Raw genomic sequence first — 24,904 nt, forward strand, 5'->3', positions numbered from 1 at the left:
AATTTTATCAACATAATAATAAATCCTTGTATCACACACTGTTAAAACAGCAACCCTAATAATTTTGTCAACATTTTACGTTTTAACTTTCAACATAGAAGAAGAATTTTGTTTAAAAAAACGTGTAACTAAATGGGAAATTAAATTTTTCATGTTCAAGAGTCAACTTAAAAAAAAATGTCACCCCCAACCAAAACCATTGCAACAAATTTAAATATTAAATAAATAAAGTTCACACAAGAAAATAGATGATTTTGTGTAATTTGGGTTAACCATTATAGGGAAACGTTTTAAAAAAAATATGAAGATATACAGAATTTTCTGTTTTAACAGTATGTAATAAGTGACAATGCCAGGATTTAACGTAATGTTGCCATCTTCGCCGTGTGAACCTGAAGCATCAAAGTAAGTGCTAAAGCATTGCTATTTATCACAGATAAAAGAAGGTCCAACTATTTTTTTTTTTTAAACAATAATTACAAAAACATTAAATAATAAGGCCATTTTATGAATGGCCACCATATTAAGCACAAGAATTTTTAATAATTTTTTCATTAACTTATTTGTTCATGTTTTTTATGAATTTTATGATACACTGTCATATGACTAAATGTTATATTTTGCTTTCAGATGATTGATTTTCATGTAAAAATGCATATACTGTGAATTCATTAGTACTCATAGGAAATACATATACTGTGGATTTATTAGTACTCATAGGACTTTGTTCGATTTTATGGGTTCTTATGGAACCACTAATTTAAATGTTCAACAAATTACAAGTTTTTCAAAGGAACGTATGCACACTTTACTAAAGCCACGAAATTAAATATTCACAAAAATGTAAGTATTCATCAATTCAATAAAAATTGGTACCCACCAAAATAAATGATTCCACTGTTAGTGAACAACCCTTTAATACTAATCATTGCCTACTTATTACAGAATTCAAATAATTATATGATTGGATAAGGCAAGAATAAATACAGAGTTAATAATACAAAGAATTCACAAAACATTTTATATAGTTTGCACCTTTAGATGAAAAAAGTTAGAAAAAAGATTTGTTAGAAATGTTGACAAGACATACGATTAATTGTCCACAAGAAAGCATCACATAATTGTATGCAAAAGTGGCAGAAGCGTAACAAATAAACATTTATTGTCAGATTATCTCCCTAACTTACCCTATAACTACAATAATAAAATCTAGAATGTTCCAGCCATTCCGTAGGTATGCACCAGAATGTAATGCAAAACCATATGCTATTATCTTCATTATGGCTTCTAATGTGAATATTACAAGGAAAATATATTCTACGTGCTCCTGAAATTATAAAGAAAAATACAATTATAAATAATCAAAAAAATAAAACAAAAATATGTGTCCACCAAAGACACATACCAAAGACACATGTCCAGCTCACAGCTGGTAAAGTTTCACATTTTCATGTTTTGGGACATGTTTTTTGGACAAAATTCCCCAATTCAGTATATATATATATATATATTAACCATATTACTTTTAAAATTATTTATGTCAGGAACCTGTTGTTCAGTGGTGGTTGTTTGTTGATGTGGTTCATAAGTGATGTTCTTTTCTAATTTTTTTATATAGAGTGACTACTAATACTAGTCATTTTGGCGCCCTTTATAGCTCGCCCTTAGGCTCTGTGTTGAAGGCTGTACATAGACCTATAATGGTTTACTTTTGTGCAAATTCTGACATTGATTGAGAGTTGTCTCATTGGCACTCATACCACATCTTCATATATCTATGTACACTAAGTGTCAAGTTTATGTGACCCCAAACTACCTTCAATCAAATTTTGACCCATTTCATTTCCAAGTTCTGTGAACTGTGAAATAAGGGTCAAATCAAATTTGTTTTCCTTTATGTTTTGAATATAAATGAAGCAGTTAGTTCTATTTGAAATGTTTTACATCTATAGCTTATTAACCAGTATTGGTTTTGCTCAATCGAGAAGGATATAAGGTGACCTATATAACCAATATTTAACTTGAGTGTCTTTCAAACAGTAATTTACACAAAGATGTCAATAAATGCATGTAAATACACAAAGATATAAATGTATATATATAAAACAAAATATATGAAGTAATTTAGTATTTTATTGTTATAAGATTTAATATAACAGTTATATAAAACACATGTTGTGTTAGGCTCTGATCCTGCATGTTCATAACGTTATAGTATGGTATTAGTTTTCTGTTTTGCTTTTTCCAATCATCCTTTATGGGTTCTTGATTAGATTAATAAAATTCTTATCTTATCTTCTTATAAATGCTTCTGATTTGATATCCTGCATTTATAATGCTAAAATCACCCTAAAATAATGTCAAAGTATTGAAAGACCCCCTCCTAAATTATTGATATCTGTGGTTGGTTATATACAGACTGAATATCAATCTATAAAGTGGTGAAGTGGCTGTCTACAGCATCATTGAAGTTTGATGAGGAGGAGATAATATAATTGTCACATATCATTCAATTTACATCTTAGAGTGTACCTATATTGGTATACTGAACAGCAATCAAGGGGGTCCACACAGGGGTTTTAGTAAGAAAGTCTGAACATTGTAACCAGCATGTAAAATATTTCTCTATCAACAACTCTGACATCAGTGATGTTCTCTAAATAAAACATGTCACATCCAAAAAATAACAGAACCTTTTTCTTGTGGGCATATTTTACATAAAGCCTGTTTTTTTTATTAGCTAATGAGATCTCTGATCAGAGTACAACCAAACCTTTATCTGGATATAAGCCATAACACAATAATCACAGTAATATATTGATACACTTTTATAATCAGTTACTATGGAAACCAAGTAACAAAATAATTTCAGTTTTTCCATTCATAAGATCATCTGCGGTGTCTGTTTAAGCAGACTGTGTGTGCATTGATATTGAAAATCTCTACACTACAGTCAATTTTCAATTATCTAGCAGTTTCTTTTTTGATAAAATTACAAATTCTATGATTTTTATGTTAAGTTGAAATATTATATTGTTTCATTGGAGATTGGATATCAGAAGATAGAAATGAATTAATGTATTTCAAAGTATACGTGATGTTTTCATTACCCTCAAAATTCATCCTGTTTTATATAGTTAAGAAGAAGGATATCCAAGCATTACTTTGACAATCATGTTTAATTATTGTTCTTATTACCAAAGTAGTGTATTTTTTATATGATGTCAACATACAACCATACCTTTGTTTGAAATTGTGTGCTTCTTTACCCAGAATTGACATATAAATAATTAGGGACTTATATACCAGTAGTCTCATTATTCTTATCCCTTTGAGGCAAAACAAGTACAATTGTCAATGAGACAGCAACCTAAGTACAACAATAAGGCCAAAAAACAAATATATGTCTGTTTACGGTTACCTGACCGACCCTATATTAAGCGCTGACCCTAAGCCATTTCATTTCCGTCGTAAAGTGGAAAATAAACTGAACTCGTATTAAAAGTGAAGATAGTGTTGCCTGATACATGCCAATGTTCATAATCCTGAATATGATAGCTGTTTTAAGGAAATTCCAGTCTTGTGTGATGGAATAAACATTTTGCCGCTATTTTTCCAATCAATAACAAAGGGAAATAATCCAATCATGAAAATTACGGGTAAACTCTGCCCATGATCAACACGGACCACAACAAGACAAAACCGCACACTCAAAATCATGTCACAAAAAATAAAATTAAAAAATAAAATCACCTGCCTACCCTATTTTTTTAAAGCATGTAACCTTAAACAGACATATATTTTTTTTTTGGCCTAACCAAAAGACACCCATAGTCTATAAAAGTTGTTTAGAATTGAAAAGAAACATACAAAGATCTACCCTCAACACCTTTCTTATGATTATGACATATTACAACTAATAACTAGGCTCCTTACTTGGTACAGGCAAATGAAAATGTTCCTTTTACACAATTATGAAAGGTTGATAGTTGGAAGACATACTAAGGTTGAAGAACATGTTCCCTTTACACAATTAAGAAAGATTGATAGTTAGAAGGGACATACTAAAGGTTGAAGAACATGTTCCCCAAACACTATAATGAAAGGTTGATAGCTTAGAGGAACATACTAAAGGTTGAAGAACATGTTCCCTAAACACTATAATGAAAGGTTGATAGCTTAGAGGAACATATTAAAGGTTGAAGAACATGTTCCCCAAACACTATAATGAAAGGTTGATAGCTGAGGAACATACAAAAAGTTGAAGAACATGTTCCCTAACACAATTAAGAAAGTTTGATAGCTAAGGAACATACTAAAGGTTGAAGAACATGTGTTCCCTAACACAATTAAGAAAGTTTGATAGCTAAGGAACATACTAAAGGTTGAAGGACATGTTCCCTAACACAATTAAGAAAGTTTGATAGCTGAGGAACATACTAACGGTTGAAGAACATGTTCCTTAACACAATTAAGAAATTTTGATAGCTAAGGAACATACTTAAAGTTGAAGAACATGTTCCCTAGCACAGTTAAGAAAGTTTGATAGCTAAGGAACATACTAAAAGTTGAAGAACATGTTCCCTAGCACAATTAAGAAAGTTTGATAGCTAAGGAACATACTAAAAGTTGAAAAACATGTTCCCTAACACAATTAAGAAAATTTGATAGCTAAGGAACATACTTAAGGTTGAAGAACATGTCCCCTTTACACAATTAAGAAAGATTGATAGCTCATGCAGGAACATACTTAAGGTTAAAAACATGTTCCCCAAACACTATAATGAAAGGTTGATAGCTAAGGAAAATACTGAAGGTTGAAGAACATGTTCCATAACACAATCAAAAAAGTTTGATAGCTAAGGAACATAATAAAGGTTGAAGAACATTTTCCCTTTACACAATTAAGAAAGTTTGATAGCTAAGAAACATACTAAGGTTGAAGAACATGTTCCCAAAACACTTTAATGAAAGGTTGATATACCTCAGGAAAACTCTAAACATTGAAGAAGTAAGGTTGATAGCTAAGGAACATTCTTAACATTGAAGAACATGTTTCCTTACACAATTAAGAAATATTGATAGCTAAGGAACATACTAAAGGTTGAAGAACATGTTCCCCTAACACAATTATATAAGTAAGGCTGATAGCTAAGGAACATAAAAAGTTTAAGAACATGTTCCCTTACACCATTAAGAAATATTGATAGCTAAGGAACATACTAAAGGTTGAAGAACATGTTCCCCTAACACAATTAAGTAAGGCTGATAGCTAAGGAACATAAAAAGTTTAAGAACATGTTCCCTTACACCATTAAGAAATATTGATAGCTAAGGAACATACTAAAGGTTGAAGAACATGTTCCCCTTACACAACTAAGTAAGGTTGATAGCTAAGGAACATAAAAAGTTTAAGAACATGTTCCCTTACACAATTACAAAATGTTGATAGCTAAGGAACATAATAAAGGTTGAAGAACATGTTCCCCTTACACAATTTAGAAATGTTGATAGCTAAAGAACATGAAAGGTTGAAGAACATATAAAAAAGAAGATGTGGTATGATTGCCAATGAGACAAATATCCACAAAAGACCAATATAAAACAGACATTAACAACTATAGGTCACCGTACAGCCTTCAACAATGAGCAAAGCCCATACCCCATAGTGAGCTATAAAAGGCCCCGATAAGACAATGTAAAACAATTCCCACGAGAAAACTAACAGCCTTATTTATGTAAAAAAATGAACGAAAAACAAATAAGTAACACATAAACAAACGACAACCACTGAATTACAGGCTCCTGACTTGGGACAGGCACATACATAAATAATGTAAAAATGTCCCCCTTACACAATTAAGAAAGGTTGCTAGCTAAGGAACATACTAAAGATTGAAGAACATGTTCCCCCTTACACAATTAAGAAATGTTGATAGCTAAGGAACATAAAAGGTTGAAGAACATGTTCTCCTTACACAATTAAAAAATGTTGATAGCTAAGGAACATACTAAAGGTTGAAGAACATGTTCCCCTTACACAATTAAGTAAGGTTGATAGCTAAGGAACATAAAAAGTTTAAGAACATGTTCCCTTACACAATTACAAAATGTTGATAGCTAAGGAACATACTAAAGGTTGAAAAACATGTTCCCCAAACACTATAATGAAAGGTTGATAGCTAAGGAACATACTAAGGTTAAAGAACATGTTCCCCTTACACAATAATGAAAGGTTAGCTAAATAATCTTTGTAGGTACTTTGGGTTTACAAAATCTGTGTAATTGCATAGAAAGCAATCAACATTGCTGCCTTATCCTGATGTTCAGTTTTAATAATTGCAGCCATGTTGGTTGTCTGAATTAAAAGGGAAGGATTGCATCCTTAGCCATTTGTCTCTAAATTTTGTTTAGACCTTTTAAATTTATCAATAAATAAGATTATAAAAAGCAATAAAGCTAAAGTTAATCTGCATTTGATTACTGACAAGCCTACCAATCACAGAGTATTGAAGATATTCTACATTGGAACAGAATCTGATTTGTATTTAATATTCACAGGAATATTGCAATATGTTTTTATGACTGATGATATAAGTCTGAGTTGACGAGTTACATTAGTAGATTTAGACATGCTGTTAAGTTTATGATGTAGTAAATCTTACATAAACCGTATTGACACATTACTAATCATACTGTTTACCATTTAAAGGAAAAGTCACAAAAGTACACAATTAACAACAAATTTGAAATGTCAGATTCAAAATAATCGTAGGAAACTAATTCTGCTGCTTAAATAAAAAACGTTTGGATGTGACCCAAGGGAATTATTGATAGACTAGATAATAAGTCTGAGCCAACACAGCACTGAAACCAATTGTCAACTGTAAACAAAAGGTGCTGTCATGTAAAGGTCACATAAAGGTCAATAAGACAAATATTCATAATCATTAAGATAAATAAGAATGAAGGATGAATAACAAACAAGTTCTTGGTGATCAAGATCCAGACAAACATCCAGAGGAAGGTGGAATAACTACAGCAGAGAGATCGGAATAACTACAGCAGAGAGATCGGAATAACTCCAGGTGGAGATGAATAACTCCTGGAGAGGGATGCTTAGTACCCAAAAATCTATTAAGATCCAGACAAACATTCTAACTCCAGAGGAAGGTGGAATAACTACAGCAGAGAGATCGAAATAACTACAGCAGAGAGATCGGAATAACTCCAGGTGGAGATGAATAACTCCTGGAGAGGGATGCTTAGTACCCAAAAATCTATCAAGATCCAGACAAACATTCTAACTCCAGAGGAAGGTGGAATAACTACAGCAGAGAGATCGGAATAACTCCAGGTGGAGATGAATAACTCCTGGAGAGGGATGCTTAGTACCCAAAAATCTATTAAGATGCAGACAAACATCCTAACTCCAGAGGAAGGTGGAATAACTACAGCAGAGAGATCGGAATAACCACAGCAGAGAGATCGGAATAACTCCAGGTGGAGATGAATAACTCCTGGAGAGGGATGCTTAGTACCCAAAAATCTATCAAGATGCAGACAAACATCCTAACTCAAGAGGAAGGTGGAATAACTACAGCAGAGAGATCGGAATAACTCCAGGTGGAGATGAATAACTCCTGGAGAGGGATGATTAGTACCCAAAAATCTATTAAGATCCAGACAAACATCCTAACTCCAGTCAGAAGGTGGAATAACTACAGCAGAGAGATCGGAATAACCACAGCAGAGAGATCGCAATAACTCCAGGTGGAGATGAATAACTCCTGGAGAGGGATGCTTACACCCCAAAATTTATTAAGATGCAGACAAAGATCGTACTTCCAAAGGAGGGATGAATACTTCCAAATCAATTTCAGGCCAACCTGATAAAGAGTCTTCCATTTCTATCTCTGACTCCTTAATTCTGAGTGCTCAATGGAGAATCTGAGCAACTACAGCTTTTCAGTCTTTGGCTTGACCAGGCCATGGATTGACCAAAACTCTGGACATGTCACCTTAACACTACTGAGCTGGTTCTTCTATGGTCTAACATATCTATCTCATATAATTATTTTATGTAAGAAACATTGTTTTGCCAGTAGTAAGATTCTTCATACAAAAATGTATTTTTCATCCTCAGCATATGATATCATTATGTGATTTGTCAATTAAACTCTCCTTATAAGAAGATAATGGCAGATTATTTTAGAATTCTTTCCAAATAACTGAGGAATAATTGAGCTACCCTGATTAATCATAAAACATTGGCAATCCAAGAGTTGATTATTGATCATAGCATTACATAATTATATATAACTGATAATAATATCATGGATAGAGTTGAAGTCTGTAGTGAAACTCTATTAATAGTACCTCCTACAACATTTGAAATCTTTCCAAAAAACAAAATATGCATGAACACATTTATTGTAAAATATCACAGGAAATATTAAACTCAAAGGTAATAATTCATACTTAGTTTAAAATAGTTGCCACTACTAAGTGAGAATTGTTACTTTATAGACACTGCTTTTTTAGCATGTCTGGCTATAATGGCAGCCAGTTTTTATTGGTGGAGAAAGCCAAAGAGCCTGCAGAGAACTGAAGTTTGGTTGGGGCAGCCAGTTTTTATTTGGTGGAGAAAGCCAAATAGACTGCAGAGAACTGAAGTTTGGTTGGGGCAGCCAGTTTTTATTGGTGTGTAAGCCAAAGAGCCTGCAGAGAACTGAAGTTTGGTTGGGAAAAACGGCAATCCCAGTTAATAAAGATAAGAATATGCAGCTATACCTTACAAGAGCAGGAATTCATCAAACATCAATGAAGAGAGGAATTTACAAGCATGAATCAGTTTTACATACATAATTTCATATAAGCCTCAATCTTGGTCGAGTTAATTCTATTCAAACTTAGAGTTAGATTTTGAACTACCAGCAACATAGTTCATTTATTCATCATTGAAGACCTCCAAAACAACATGCATGTACAATTGTATGAAAGTCTGTGAAAAAAATGTATTTCTAAAACCTAATTCTTACATATTTGAATGAGATTTGTTTCTTCTAGTGACTTAAAACATTGATTTAGTCAGAAAAGAACTAGAACATCTTAAAAGTCACTGCTAATTAAGTGGAAATACAATCAAGAATCTATTTAATGGAATCATGATCAAAACAATTAAATTAAAGTCTTCAATCTGATTGAAAACTGTGAGAGTGAGACTAACCAAAGGAAACAATTACAGTCAAACTAGACAGAAAATAATTCTTTTTTTCCTGAAGAGTAAATAACTTTGTTCTGCCATTACAGCAAATAATCTCTTCCAGTATTGATTTTAGAGCTAAGAAGGAAAACATAAATTTCACACAAGTCATCAATTGGATTAGGACTTTAACCTATTGGTGTCTTTTCTTGTCCTGTTGATTTAATTGTGGTGAATATGGTCATCGTAGGCATTTATCTTAAATGTAATTAAGGTTTCTTTGGAGGGGTTTATATAATAATAACTAATGAAGATGCCATCAATAACTGTGGTATGGTGTTGTTTAACAAAGTTAATGTGTATAAACACACAAAAGGCCATTAAAAATAATACAGAAATATAAATGATTATAAAAATGTCATTTTAAACATATATATAACTGAGTTTTTTCTATATAATCTAATCTAAAAAAAAAAATAAATTTACAGAATTTAAACTTTTATATGTTTAACTGCCTTTAAAAACCAGAAAAACTTCTCTTTCAAACAGGCAAAACCTGTTTTCAAAACAAAATTAATTTAAATTTCTTTTAAACAGGTTTAATAAAACGTGAGCAAAAATTAGATAAATAATAACCAATAATCTTTCTCTTTGTTTGTTTTTATAAAAAGTTAATCTATTTTGTGTATTGCATGTTTTCTGCCATACCAACCACATATGACATAATAACCAGATAACCAGATAACAGACGAGGGAAGACATCAGGCCTGTGGACCCTTAGGATTTCTGATACAGATAACAGACAAGGGACGACATCAGGCCTGTGGACCCTTAGGATTTCTGATACAGATAACAGACAAGGGAAGACATCAGGCCTGTGGACCCTTAGGATTTCTGATACAGATAACAGACAAGGGAAGACATCAGGCCTGTGGACCCTTAGGATTTCTGATACAGATAACAGACAAGGGAAGATACCAGGCCTATAGACCCTTAGGATTTCTGCTACAGATAACAGACAAGGGAATACACCAGGCCTATAGACCCTTAGGATTTCTGATACAGATATAAAACAAGGGAAGACATCAGGCCTGTAGACCATTAGAATTTATGATACAGATATAAAACAAGGGAAGACACCAGGCCTATACACCCTTAGGATTTCTGATACAGACAACAGACAAGGGAATACACCAGGCCTATAGACCCTTAGGATTTCTAATACAGATATAAAACAAGGGAAGACACCAGGCCTGTAGACCATTAGAATTTATGATACAGATATAAAACAAGGGAAGACACCAGGCCTATACACCCTTAGGATTTCTGATACAGACAACAGACAAGGGAATACACCAGGCCTATAGACCCTTAGGATTTCTGATACAGACAACGGACAAGGAGAGACACCAGGCCTATAGACCCTTAGGATTTCTGATACAGATAACAGACAAGGGAAGACACCAGGCCTGTGGACCCTTAGGATTTCTGATACAGATAACAGACAAGGGAAGATACCAGGCCTATAGACCCTTAGGATTTCTGATACAGATAACAGACAAGGGAATACACCAGGCCTATAGACCCTTAGGATTTCTGATACAGATATAAAACAAGGGAAGACACCAGGCCTGTAGACCATTAGAATTTATGATACAGATATAAAACAAGGGAAGACACCAGGCCTATACACCCTTAGGATTTCTGATACAGACAACAGACAAGGGAATACACCAGGCCTATAGACCCTTAGGATTTCTGATACAGATATAAAACAAGGGAAGACACCAGGCCTGTAGACCATTAGGATTTATGATACAGATAATAGACAAGGGAAGACATCAGGCCTGTGGACCCTTAGGATTTCTGATACAGATAACAGACAAGGGAAGACATCAGGCCTATAGACCCTTAGGATTTCTGATACAGATAACAGACAAGGGAAGACACCAGGCCTATAGACCCTTAGGATTTCTGATACAGATAACAGACAAGGGAAGACACCAGGCCTATAGACCCTTAGAATTTCTGATACTGTTTGTGATTGGACTACTGCATTAGAATAGTTGACATCCCTTTAAGATGACATTCCTCACAATTAACTTATATACTAATCTAATATTATGAGCAGGTTGTATAAGAGGAGTTTGAGCCAATATTTGTTGGCTGTGGTGTGGGTACAGTGATGTGTCTCCCTCCAGAATCTTGCTTTTAAAAAAGTATAAAAAAAATATGTGGTATGATTGCCAATTAGTGAAATCTCCACCAGACACCAAATGTCACAGAAATTAATTACTATAGGTCACTGTATTGCCTTCAAAAGCTATCATGTTAAGAATCTGATCACACTGTCTGTACCAAACATCTTCATAACTTCTATAACATCATTGCTACTAATATCAAGAAGCTTTATAATGACGGATAAAAGACAAATTCACAAGTGTGGCAGTATAATCATATTCACTGATTCTTTATCAAAATAAGATGTTGCCTCCCCCTCACAGACCCCCTGCTACTCAAAAAGATAGAACAAATTAGCAAGGGACATGCAATGAAGGCACAGACCCCTCACAGACCCCCAGCTACTCAAAAACGATAGAACAAATTAGCAAGGGACACGCAATGAAGGCACATCCCCCTCACAGATCCCCAGCTACTCAAAAAGATAGAACAAATTATCAAGGGACATGCAATGAAGGCACATCCCCCTCACAGACTCCCAGCTACTCAAAACGATAGAACAAATTAGCAAGGGACACGCAATGAAGGCACAGACCCCTCACAGACCCCCAGCTACTCAAAAAGATAGAACAAATTAGCAAGGAACATGCAATGAAGGCACATCTGCTTCCAATGTTGTACCATACATCTCCTATGTGCCAAGGTAAATAGTCAAACAATGGATAATTACTAAGTCATGTCTCTACTGCTAAGATCAGAACATACAATAATTGTCAAATACACAAATTATTACTTTTATTCCTACATATACATGGCTTCTAGTTACAAGTTTAAGAGATTCTACCTATTCATCAAAATTATGCCTGGTTAAAATCACATCCCCCCTTTTCTTACAATAAAATAGGATACATTTGGTATGTCTTGGCAACATCAGCTCCAAACCAAGATGTACTTACATAATGAAACTATGACCTCTAAACAAGAAATCCTAAATATTTTTATGAACACCCTCCCAGAAGTGTGGTATCTAAGAAAAAAAAACAATGAAAAAAAGTGCAAACAATCAAAACTAAACTTTTACCAAGTTCAGGTCAAGGTCAGATAAATATTGCCAGACAGACATGTATGCCCCGCAGTTCTTCTGTACACCAAAGAAAATTTACCTTTTGTTTATATTATCAAAGCAACATTACAAACTTAACCATGAAAGCATAACACTGACTTTTGAAGCATTAAAAGGAAGTCAAGTTCAGCATGTTCAGACGAAACAGCCAAACAGAATTCTAATGCAACAACGTTTGTAACGTTCATTTTGATTGGATAACGTCACTTATCTACATGTCAATTGATGCTATGGAATGTACGCGCAAGCGCAGACGGCATATGAAAGTTTTTAAATACATGTTTTAACGTTGTTTTCTGTCAGTTTCATTAGAATGGAGATAACAATATTGTATTTTAAGCTCCGATGGCATCAATTGGGGATTTGATGGTCACAAATTCAGTTTACTGGCGACGCGTTAGCGGAGACAGTAAACGGGTATTACATTTATCTCCTAATTGTACACCTTGCTATCTTAACTTCACCAAAAATAGTTAACCTATATATAGCTTTTGCTAATAGTATCTGAGAAAAAGACATAATATTGACCAATGAAATGAGGTCAAGGTCTGGTGGAAATGTAATGATTCTATAATACCAAATATACATAGTTATCCGATTTAACTCATAATAAGTCAGAATGTTCTCATGACAAAACAGTGCCAGAACCATGAAAAATTAGGTCAAGGACAATCAGGATAGGTGACCGACAGAAAATTTTCCCGATTAAGACCCCATCTGTGTTGCAATTTGAGTCTTTCATCCCAGAAGGGATAAGACAAACAATTAATTTGCTTCTGAAGGGATATATGGAAAGGTAAATGGTTTCTATTGAAATTTAGTAAAGAATAAAAACATTTGATTTAATAAAAGATTTAGTTTAAAAAATATTGTGTTGAAAAAAAACACCAATATATACTCCAAGAAAAGATGAATGGTCTGTGCCTAGGCTTATCAAAAATGGTTTCTGGGCACACAAGTAGAAAAATATGAGACAAAATAAAACCATTATCCTCCTCAATATGGCTGACTTTCTCTATCATGTAGCTATGTTACTCCTTCATTAAACAAGATGTCTTCACTACAAACCACCTGCGTCTTTATTCATTATAAAATGTTGCCAGGGATTTAGACGTATTGATCTGACTAAACTGTCATTAGCTATAAGTAAATAAAGAAAGACACAAAAGATTCCTAACATGGCATGACATAGAGAGAGAAAGCAATACGTCTTTCAAATGTCTATCATTTGTAGTTTATTAGCTCCATACCAATGTTCTATTCTCATCACAATGGAAACAGTCCTGAAGGTTCTTACTTTGTGCTATTATTATAGGAAGGAAAAGGAGTCTCTTTCTTTATATATCTAGATAACATCTTAATTAAAAATTGTGGTATGAGTGTCAATAATATTAACCAGAGATCAGACTAGCTCATGGTACAGACTTCTACAATGAGCAATTTTATACTCTTTAGTTTCAATAATACAACTTTCTACCAGAGATTTAGTATGAGGGTCAATAAAGACAACTATTAACTAGAGACCCTCATTGGTAGACAGTGTAACAACAAGTGTGTGAGACCCTCATTGGTAGACAGTGTAACAAAAAGTGTGTGAGACCCTTATTGGTAGACAGTGTAACAAAAAGTGTGCGAGACCCTCATTGATAGACTGTGTAACAAAAAGTGTGTGAGACCCTCATTGGTACACTATGTAACAAAAAGTGTGTTAGACCCTCATTGGTACACTATGTAACAAAAAGTGTGTTAGACCCTCATTGGTAGACAGTGTAACAAAACATGTGTGAGACCCTTATTGGTAGACAGTGTAACAAAAAGTGTGTGAGACCCTCATTGAAATTCAATGTTGTTAAACTCCTCAAAGCAGTTAAAAGTAACCAATTTTTTGGAAGAAAACTTTTATTATAGAATTACCATTCTATATACAACACTTTAATTTGTATATTATCTTTTGATATGTTTCCAAGGTCATTGAGATGACTTCATATGTTGAGATTTCAAGACTGTAATTGTCCAAGACATATTGTACCAGCGCTTTTAAACTGAATAATAATTGATATTTAGAAGTCTATGAAGCATTGAATAGGGTATCAATCGTATACAACTGTTTATTGACTGGAGATGGATTTTCTTACAAAACTTGACGAGGGATTCCCCAATATTCAATAAGTATTCACACACAAAGATCATTAGATACAGGTTAAAACAGAATAAACTAGCTAGTGGAAGGATATTCTTTAAAATAATTTATTGTAAACTTAGTAAATGAGCTGTTAACAAATCGATTTAAAATTCAAAGAAGAACAAATTGAAATTAAATTTTAAATTGAGTAGCATAATACAAGAGACTGACAAAATGACAGCAAACCAGGTACAGTTATTAGTGCCATTGTTAAAGGAACAAGGGCCACAACCACTGGACAACAGAAGAGAAAATCATTAAAACAACGTTTGGGTCAATGTAAAAAATAAGAAAAGAATTCATTACACATAATTAACATAAAAAGCCATTTTCATATCAATCAAAGACCATTTCTAATTAACAAGACAAAAGTGAAAAGTGCCATTATATCAATTATATAATAATCACCTTTATTTTGTCATCAGAAACAACATGTCAGATACTGAAAAGCCTTGGTTGAACATTTCCCAAGTTTGTCATCAGACACAACATGTCAGATACTGAAAAGCTTTGGTTGAGCATTTCCCAAGTTTGTCATCAGAAACAACATGTCAGATACTGAAAAGCCTTGGTTGAACATTTCCCAAGTTTGTCATCAGACACAACATGTCAGATACTGAAAAGTCTTGGTTGAACATTTCCCAAGTTTGTCATCAGACACAACATGTCAGATACTGAAAAGCCTTGGTTGAACATTTCCCAAGTTTGTCATCAGAAACAACATGTCAGATACTGAAAAGCCTTGGTTGAACATTTCCCAAGTTTTTCATCAGACACAACATGTCAGATACTGAAAAGCCTTGGTTGAACATTTCCCAAGTTTGTCATCAGAAACAACATGTCAGATACTGAAAAGCCTTGGTTGAACATTTCCCAAGTTTGTCATCAGACACAACATGTCAGATACTGAAAAGCCTTTGTTGAACATTTCTCAAGTTTGTCATCAGAAACAACATGTCAGATACTGAAAAGCCTTGGTTGAACATTTCCCAAGTTTGTCATCAGACACAACATGTCAGATACTGAAAAGTCTTGGTTGAACATTTCTCAAGTTTGTCATCAGACACAACATGTCAGATACTGAAAAGCCTTGGTTGAACATTTCCCAAGTTTGTCATCAGAAACAACATGTCAGATACTGAAAAGCCTTGGTTGAACATTTCCCAAGTTTGTCATCAGACACAACAAAACAACATGTCAGATACTGAAAAGCCTTGGTTGAACATTTCCCAAGTTTGTCATCAGACACAACATGTCAGATACTGAAAAGCCTTGGTTGAACATTTCCCAAGTTTGTCATCAGACACAACATGTCAGATACTGAAAAGCCTTGGTTGAACATTTCCCAAGTTTGTCATCAGAAACAACATGTCAGATACTGAAAAGCCTTGGTTGAACATTTCCCAAGTTTGTCATCAGACACAACAAAACAACATGTCAGATACTGAAAAGCCTTGGTTGAACATTTCCCAAGTTTGTCATCAGACACAACATGTCAGATACTGAAAAGTCTTGGTTGAACATTTCCCAAGTTTGTCATCAGACACAACATGTCAGATACTGAAAAGCCTTGGTTGAACATTTCCCAAGTTTGTCATCAGACACAACATGTCAGATACTGAAAAGTCTTGGTTAAACATTTCCCAAGTTTGTCATCAGACACAACATGTCAGATACTGAAAAGCCTTGGTTGAACATTTCCCAAGTTTGTCATCAGACACAACATGTCAGATACTGAAAAGCCATGGTTGAACATTTCCCAAGTTGAACAGTTGCATAGAAATGACATAAATATGTACATAGCCAGATCCCAACCAAGCAAGGACAATAACTCCAGAATAGCAAAAAGGAAAATCCTCAAAATCCAAGAATAATTGGTATTTCTAGAATTAAGGACATCTCTTAAAATTGAAAATGAAAATGGGGAATGTGCCAAAGAGACAACAACCCGACCATAGAGCAGACAACAGCAGAATCTCACCAACCGGTCTTCAATGCAACGAGAAATTCCCACACCCGTAGTATTGTGCCATTAACATCTTAACATATATGCACAATATATTCTAATATGTATGGTCATATATCAGCAGACAAAGTATCCCAGGATAAAAGTAAAATTAACTGACAATAAAAGTCAACTCTTAAAACCGAGAGAAATTTTTCCTTAAAATATGAATAACAAGCTAACGAAAGATGTCAAATTTATCAAAAAAAATTGGAGAAATGGTATTGTCTTTGATTTTGATGGATGTGAATTTAAGCAAGTATGCTAATTTACCCTCACGTTATAAAAATCTCAGTAAATGGAATCTATTTGTAAGCATGTTATTTTAACTAACTGCAGGATAAAATTGAATCTTGTCCATACTTTGACACTTACGTCAATGGTTTATAACTTTGATATAGATTGATTACATCAGCTAAGTCTGTCCATCAAACAAGAGATCAATGACTTCTAATCAATAATTAACAGAATGTATCAATCACTCCTAATAAACACTGACCACTTCAAATATCCCTTGTGTATGGATGGTCATCATAGGACTATTGACACAAACAATGACAATAATGGCTTAATTAGATGACCATTGACAATAACCATTGGTAAAGGCAAGACATTACTCTACAAAATATGGTCAAAATACAAACAGGGGAATAGATATAATTTGTAAGACCACCAGTGCAGCTTTCTCTCTGTATGTTTCACTTGACAATGAATGACTTTGGCAAGGAGGGACCACAAAACAGCAGGATAGGTTACTAGATGAAACCCTACAAATGAAGTAGGAATAAAAACACAGGATCTTGAAGTTACAGATCTATCTATATATATAGACTATGAAGAGTCCATAGAAAAAAGTTGTGTGATCTGATGCCAAGACCCATAGAACAAAAAAAAATAATAAATCAATAAAAACCTTGGAATATAACAGACTACAATTGTTCAAAATTAATGTGGTTTAAACATCAGTTAAAACTTGTCTGGACAGATGATAATTAAATGTGACATTTTACATGTGATAAATTTCAAAAACACATGTAAGATGACCTTTAAAGATTCATATTTATATTGGCTGAACTGGGAAAATTCAAGTTATGTCAAAAATATATTAGACCTGAAGGACAAAACAAAAATAATCTGACATTATTCCTTGTAAAACCTTAGACATAGGCATAGGTGGATCCAGGGGGCCCCCCTTTTCGTGGGAAAAATTTGGTTCACTATATAGGGAATCATTGAAGCATGATTGGAATGCCCCCCCCCCTTTACGTCAGTCAGCGCCCCCCTCCCCCCTCCTAGGAAAAGTTCTGGATCTGCCACTGATAGGACCCTCAATAAGTACAGTCCTAGCAAAAACTCACAAATGTGTAACTTAAAAGAGTACAGTCCTAGAAATTTTTTACACATGATAAGCTGAATAATTACAGATCTATGTTTTTCAATACCATTTTAATGGGACATACAAAAAACATATGTGGTACTCGTTGAGTACATTCCTAGTAACTCCTAAACATGTATTTTAAAGAGTATAGTAAAGGGGCCTCGCAAACCTTTGCATATATGTGGTACTCAATGGAAAAACATACACATGTAGTGCTTAATGAGTACATTTCTAGTAAAACCTGTTAATTTTTGCAAGAACACATGTTTATTATGTTCGAACAAACTGTGAAAATGCAAAACTGAAAAACATAACTGTGAAGCTTAATCAACAGCTTCTGACAAACAAATATAGGGTTGAGCAATGTTATATCAGTTAAGACTCAGAGGTGTGATAGTGACTGTTGTAAGTACAATGATCCAGGCTGAATAACAATTGTCTTAAAAATCTGATGGGCCATGTTCCCATTTCAATGCCCAATTCCACTGAAACAATCATGCTCAAGTAGCTATACAGTGAACCATATATATTTAAATTATTAAAATATTTATAAAAGGACATCTTTGTGCACAAAAGAAAGTTACAAAAGAGTATCTTGCCATTTTGTAAAAAAAAAATTGAGGCTAGTGATCATCATGATCATAGTGATAAGAAGAATCTTATTTGCAGCATATCTTAAAGTGATGACCGGGTCATAACCAGATGTGTAAAGCCAATTAGTGCGACAAAAAAAAATAATTGTGAAGTCTGATTGATCATGCATTGCATCTTGCTGTTATGTACCTACCATAACCTAAATATAACTGTTTTGGGAAGTACCTAATTTTCAAGCTTACATGTACTACATTAGGGAAAGTCCTGCTTAACTTGTATTGCCTAATGTTTATTAGTAGAAATTTACCAACATAGTTTCTGTATTGCCCAGTGGATAATAATGACTAACTTCTGTAGGAATGAAAGCTTTTAAGAAACATATGCCAAGGGTGTTTATCACAATGGCTCAGTCTTGTAAAGTTTCCAAAACATTCCAAAATCTGTCTTATGTACACAAACCAAAGACAAACCTGTTACAGAAAGATCTTAGAACAAACAACCAGGTGATGATTATAATGGAGTGAACAAACACGTATGTTTAAACTTGATCCCTCACTTTGATGAATTTCTTTTAATTGAGAATTTGATTAGACTCAATCAATGAGTTTAGATCAGGATGTTTGTAAACCTTATTTCACCATGATTGATTCAGCTTAGGTTTATCATTGAGGCCATACAAATATAGGAAATATTACCAGTTGAAGCACTAAGAATTAACAAATAAACAGTTCATCGCTGTATATGCTTAAACAAAATACATTCAATTTTCAATACTTTATCAAAGTTGTTTGCTTGTATAAATTACAGTTTCTTTATAGTCATCATGACACAGTCTGTCCATACAAAAGAGAAGAACTTATAGTGGCCTGCTGGCATAATTTTTTTAAGAAACTGCCATGACATATGAAGACCTTATACTCAAGTGATAACATGGATATGATTATAAAAAAAAAAATATATTTTACAAATCTTGAAATGTCCCCAAATTTTCTAGTAGATACCTTCATTATCTTCAAATGAATCTACTATCGCAGCTACAAGATCTTATGTTGAATATATTTTCTGCAGTTCCCTTAAAAAGAGTCCATAGTCCTATATTTCTTGGGAAGAAAAAAAACACATACAGCTTTTTCCTCCAATGTTAATCATAAGTTGGGAAAAACCTCAGACTCCAGTTTTGAAAGTTTGATTACAAAATTTTAAACAATTAATATATTCATCATCATATTGAGTTGGAGATCATACTCTGAATAATCGATTACTAGCCAAGTTTACATATTATCTAAAAATAATACTTACCAAAGCTTGGTTGATTGTATTTGAGTCTCCCTTTGGATACGGAGTATAAATAGCCAGTGCTATACAGTTGGCAAAGATGGTCAGCAGAATTAAAAACTCAAAAGGCGTAAATATCATTAAGGAAAACAAATTATACATATATATAAACAATTGCAAATGAGAGTTGTTGGGTGTACAGTTTTAGTTCACAAAGGTCAAAGCGGTACAATAATAAAAACTTTTTTTTTTAAATTCAATATCTCAAGAAAAACAGTTGAATCAGATTAACAGTACAGTATGGTCATAGCAAACAATCCAAAAAGGACATGTATCGGAGCTTTCTGTGAAATTTTAAAGTTAAAAAATTTCTATAATCATGGCCTTAAATAAGCAAATCTATCCAAGTTTCATAACATTGTATGAAAGTTTGACAGAACTACGGAAGTCTAAAATAATTAAATGCCAGACTTAAGTAAATATTACCTACAAACAAGTTTTATTATCAGCAAACAGGAAGAGTCTGCAGGACAAATGTAATAAAGAGCTGTGCCATGAACACATGATACACCTGTCACTATTTTATCAAATACAGTTCGTTAACTCAAAACCATACCAGAAATTTATAAAAAAAATAAATTAAAAGAGCTTATTTTAATATCTATATAAACCAGTCACAAGAATTCCATGTAAACTGCTCAAATTTAAACTTGGAAACAGAAAATTTGAAATGTATTTAATTGAAAGAGAGCTGATATTAATCATGTTAATAGAAGTTAACAATAAAACAAAGTTTGATTGAAATCGGTTAAAAAAAATTGAGATTGTCGACATGTTGGTGACGGACAGACAGACAGAAGGACAGCAGTATACCATAATATGTCTCATACACATTGCACAAATATATCGATGATCTTCACTGTTTAAAGATTTTATCTCTCTGAACCTAAAAGATAACAGGACACACAACAATCAATAAATGCATATTCCCTTATCACATACTTACGTACAAAAAATCATCTGAACTACATTTTTATGCATAAAAAAATCCATTTTAAAATAATTAAATGGTTATAACAGAATTTCCTCCTTGAATGCATTATATTATAAAGGATATCTCCATTCTACTACACGAATACATAGTTTCCTCATAGAATTATTTAACGTCAAACAAAATAAAGCTCTTTGTGGTCGCACATTTTGAGTTTGTTGTTTCCGTGCATTAGCACGTTTTCGTGTCATTGTTGATGCTGTGGCAGCACCTATTGCTGTTTCCCACGCCGTACTGAGAGGTTTAGCGGGACCTTTTTCTGGAGAGTTTGGTGACGATCCTCCGTCCTGCCCACCAGACTTTTCAACAGTCTGGTTGGAAGACAAGTCCTTTCCTGGAGGGCTCTCCCCGATCCTATCATAATTTTCTCCTGAAAAAAAAAAAACATATATCTTATAGCTGAAAGTTATCTATATATTATTTGGTTTATAACACGTTTGGATCATATGAATGTCTTCTTTCCAGAACATTTCGAGGATTTATACAGTATAACTACAGCTAGGTGTTTGTGTGTTTGTTTCAGTGACCAGAAGGAGCAGTATTCTGGATCTACCACTTAAAAATTACTAAATAAAATGCATATTGCAGAGCTTACCAAATGTTGTCATTTCAAGGTCCTTCAGAGTGTAATGGAGGTCAAATGAAACTTATTACATTGATTAATATACTTTTGTAAAGCATGATAATAATTATATAGTATCAACTAATTAGTCAAGTAAAGCAGATTATTGGTAGTTTTGATTACAGTATATAATAACCTAATCATTTGTCTACATTACATGTACATGTATGATCAAGTCCGTGACCAACAAACAATTTTACATAAACTCAATTCATTTTTGTTATAAATCAATACATTTTACATCTTTGCATTATATTTTAGAACTGTATTGAGTGTCAATGACTTTTTCTATGTTATATTGTACAATATAGCTCAGCTAGCTAGTGTATGTCATGTTTTGTTGGCAAATGTCAGATTAGTAAATAATGTCTTATATATATACATTTTATATAACAATTTCCAGCTACTAAGTTTATATAATTAATATTAGCCAATTTAGAGCCAATTTGATCCACCCCCTCATATTGTCCTTGAGTACATACATTTTATAAAAGATCTAATGAACACATCTTGATATAGCACTTGACAATACAAACATCAATATATGAGTATTGATTACACACATGACACACTAATGATGTATCTCACTGTGTAACATGCTAAATAGACAATCTGGTTCCCATTATCAGACAGGGATGTGGCTGACAGATGTAGCCCCTCAAGTATACACAATGGTTTAATACTAGAAATCAACCAAATGTCCATATTGATGAATTACAAAGATCACCACACAATGAACCACTCAATAAATAAGATTTTATGGGGAAAATAAATTCATGAAAAATTATTTGATTTCTGGTAATCAGCAAAGATTAAAAATCTTTAAAGATTCAGTCATAACTGAATAAAAATTGAGAATAAATAGATATAAAGTCTAAAAGATTGAAAGTTGTGTAGAAATCATCTCCACATTAAAAATTAAATAAAGCATCATACATTGAATAATTATTAAAAAATCAGTTGTATACCACAAACATTAGGCCAATTAAAAACAATGTGATATAGAGCCCTTGTTTAAGCCTGGGTTTAACTCAAATAATTCTGCACCCTCTAGTGGCCTTAAAGCCTATCGAGGCTTATCATGGTAAATGTATCAATCAGAGATTAGCCTGAGATCGAGGCTTATCATGGTAAATGTATCAATCAGAGATTAGACTGAGAGCGAGGCTTATCATGGTAAATGTATCAATCAGAGATTAGACTGAGAGCGAGGCTTATCATGGTAAATGTATCAATCAGAGATTAGACTGAGATCGGCGGAATATAACTACTGACATAACTACGGCCTTAGAGCCTATCTAGGCTTATCATGGTAAATGTATCAATTGGAGATAATAGACTGAGATCGGCAGAATATAACTACTGACATAACTATGGCCTTAAAGCCTATCGAGGCTTATCATTGTAAATGTATCAATTGGAGATAATAGACTGAGATCGGCAGAATATAACTACTGACATTATTCAGGTTAGGGTTTTGAAGAAAGTAAGATTCAGGGTAAAATTGTCTACAAAATCAAATATGCTCAACATCTATGCTCAAGAGTATCTCTGATTTTCAGATTCAAATTTACATATATGTACGTAAATAATCAAATATTGCACTTAAGGTTTTAAAATTATGTATTTTCATGGGTAAAATACAGAAAAATCTTGATTATTTATAAAAAAAGAAGATGTGGTATGATTGCCATCTAGACAACTCTCAACAAGAGACCAAATGACACAGAAATTATAGCTATATATAACTATAGCTCACTGTATGTAGCCTTGAACAATGAGTAAAACCCATACCACATAGTCAGCTATAAAAACACCCTAAATGACAAATGTAAATTTGACTTGTCCCCAAAATGTACTTCGGTATGAGCCAAGGCTCTGTGTTGAAGGCCGTACATTAACCTATAATAGTTTACTTTTATAAATTGTTATTTGGATGGAGAGTTGTCTCATCGGCACTCACACCACAACTTCCTATAACTATTCATTCTTTAATTCCAGTTTAAAATGTAGACTTTAATAATTCTCCAATATAAATCCAACATGATTGGGACCAATGTAAGTTATATTATAAACAAAGAGGAATTAGATGTTTCAACTGGATTGATTTATTGTGGAGGATCAACCTTCTATTACTCAGACCACTAAGCCCAGTCAATGGAGGATCAACCTTCTATTACTCAGACCGCTCAACCCAGTCAATGAAGGACCAACCTTCTATTACTTAGACCGCTCAGCCCAGTCAATCTGAATAAAATGAGATATGTAAAATGAGACAGTAACTGGGTACCATGAGATGTGTATGGAGAACATGAATGAGACAATAACTGGGTACCATGAGATGTGTACAGAGAACATGAATGAGACAGATACTGAAGAAACACCAGAAACCGTCAAAATATCAATTACTGTCTAATGAATCTTAACTCGGTGCAGCAGGTGTAAGGAAAAGAACATGGTTATTAATATTCAAAATATCAACACCCACTCTTACAAAACTGATGCTATTTTAATCACAGACAACAATCCTTTTGTTTTAGACAGCAGTATGTATTACTCAGACTGTGTGACATGTCTAACAATACAAACTTGACTCAATCTTAAACTCTTTTATTTCTTCTTGTTTTCAAAATTTAAATAGGGAACATACTTTTTATAATTGTATAAATAATCTTTCATTTCTGGTTAAGTGATCAATGCCCAGTATTAATCAAGCCCCAGAGTTTTTCCAACAGACAAATGCAAGTAAAGAATAATAGCTCAACAGCTAGATCAATGTATATTCAGTAAATACCACATTTAAAAATGTCATCAGCCATCTCAGATTCACTCTAAATAAATTGCATAACCATCCTAATAGAAACATTGCAATAACTCTTATGAACCAACCCCTTGATTATAACCCAGATTGGTACAAAAAAATCTAAACTAGTGTAATGCTCTGGTTGAAATGCAGTTTAAAATGTGCCTTAACAATGAAAGTTAATAAAAGATGTGGAGAGGGCAACATAAAACCTGTATTTTGATGATAGAATGAGAATAATTAACCGGCAATGCTTAAAAATCATTGGAAGTCAAATCAAATTGACCATTTTGTATGGCCTCAAGATACTTCAATAAATATCTGACATTTCCTAAGAAATCTGGTTATACAGATTTTTCAGCAACTGATGTGATTCGATTGCAATATATGTTTATTTGCTTACGGTGTTATTTTTTATGAACTGTATGGATATTGTGTAAATATATGATAATCTATTTACATGACCTGGTAGCTTCTTAATCTAA

The 24,904-nt window shown here is 33.3% G+C and overlaps 1 protein-coding gene across 23 annotated transcripts in view; it reads right to left on the reverse strand.

Moving 5' to 3' along the window:
• The window catches only part of LOC143062216 (muscle calcium channel subunit alpha-1-like), a 157,440-nt gene that overhangs the window by 82,255 nt on the left and 50,281 nt on the right, over positions 1–24,904 (reverse strand). For 21 of the 23 annotated variants that reach the window (XM_076234059.1, XM_076234072.1, XM_076234011.1 and 18 more), the window contains exons 2-4: positions 21,061–21,364; positions 19,968–20,073; positions 1,188–1,327 (exon numbers count right to left, since the gene is read on the reverse strand). In XM_076234059.1, coding sequence (XP_076090174.1) covers positions 1,188–1,327; positions 19,968–20,073; positions 21,061–21,185 — 371 coding nt within the window. In that variant the 5' untranslated portion in view covers positions 21,186–21,364. Of the gene's footprint in view, positions 1–1,187; positions 1,328–19,967; positions 20,074–21,060; positions 21,365–21,589; positions 21,618–24,904 lie in introns of those variants that run through there. The other 2 variants (XM_076234006.1, XM_076234065.1) reach the window with 2 other exon arrangements.

Source organism: Mytilus galloprovincialis, chromosome 1 (assembly GCF_965363235.1).
Source record: "Mytilus galloprovincialis chromosome 1, xbMytGall1.hap1.1, whole genome shotgun sequence".
NCBI lineage: Eukaryota > Metazoa > Mollusca > Bivalvia > Mytilida > Mytilidae > Mytilus > Mytilus galloprovincialis.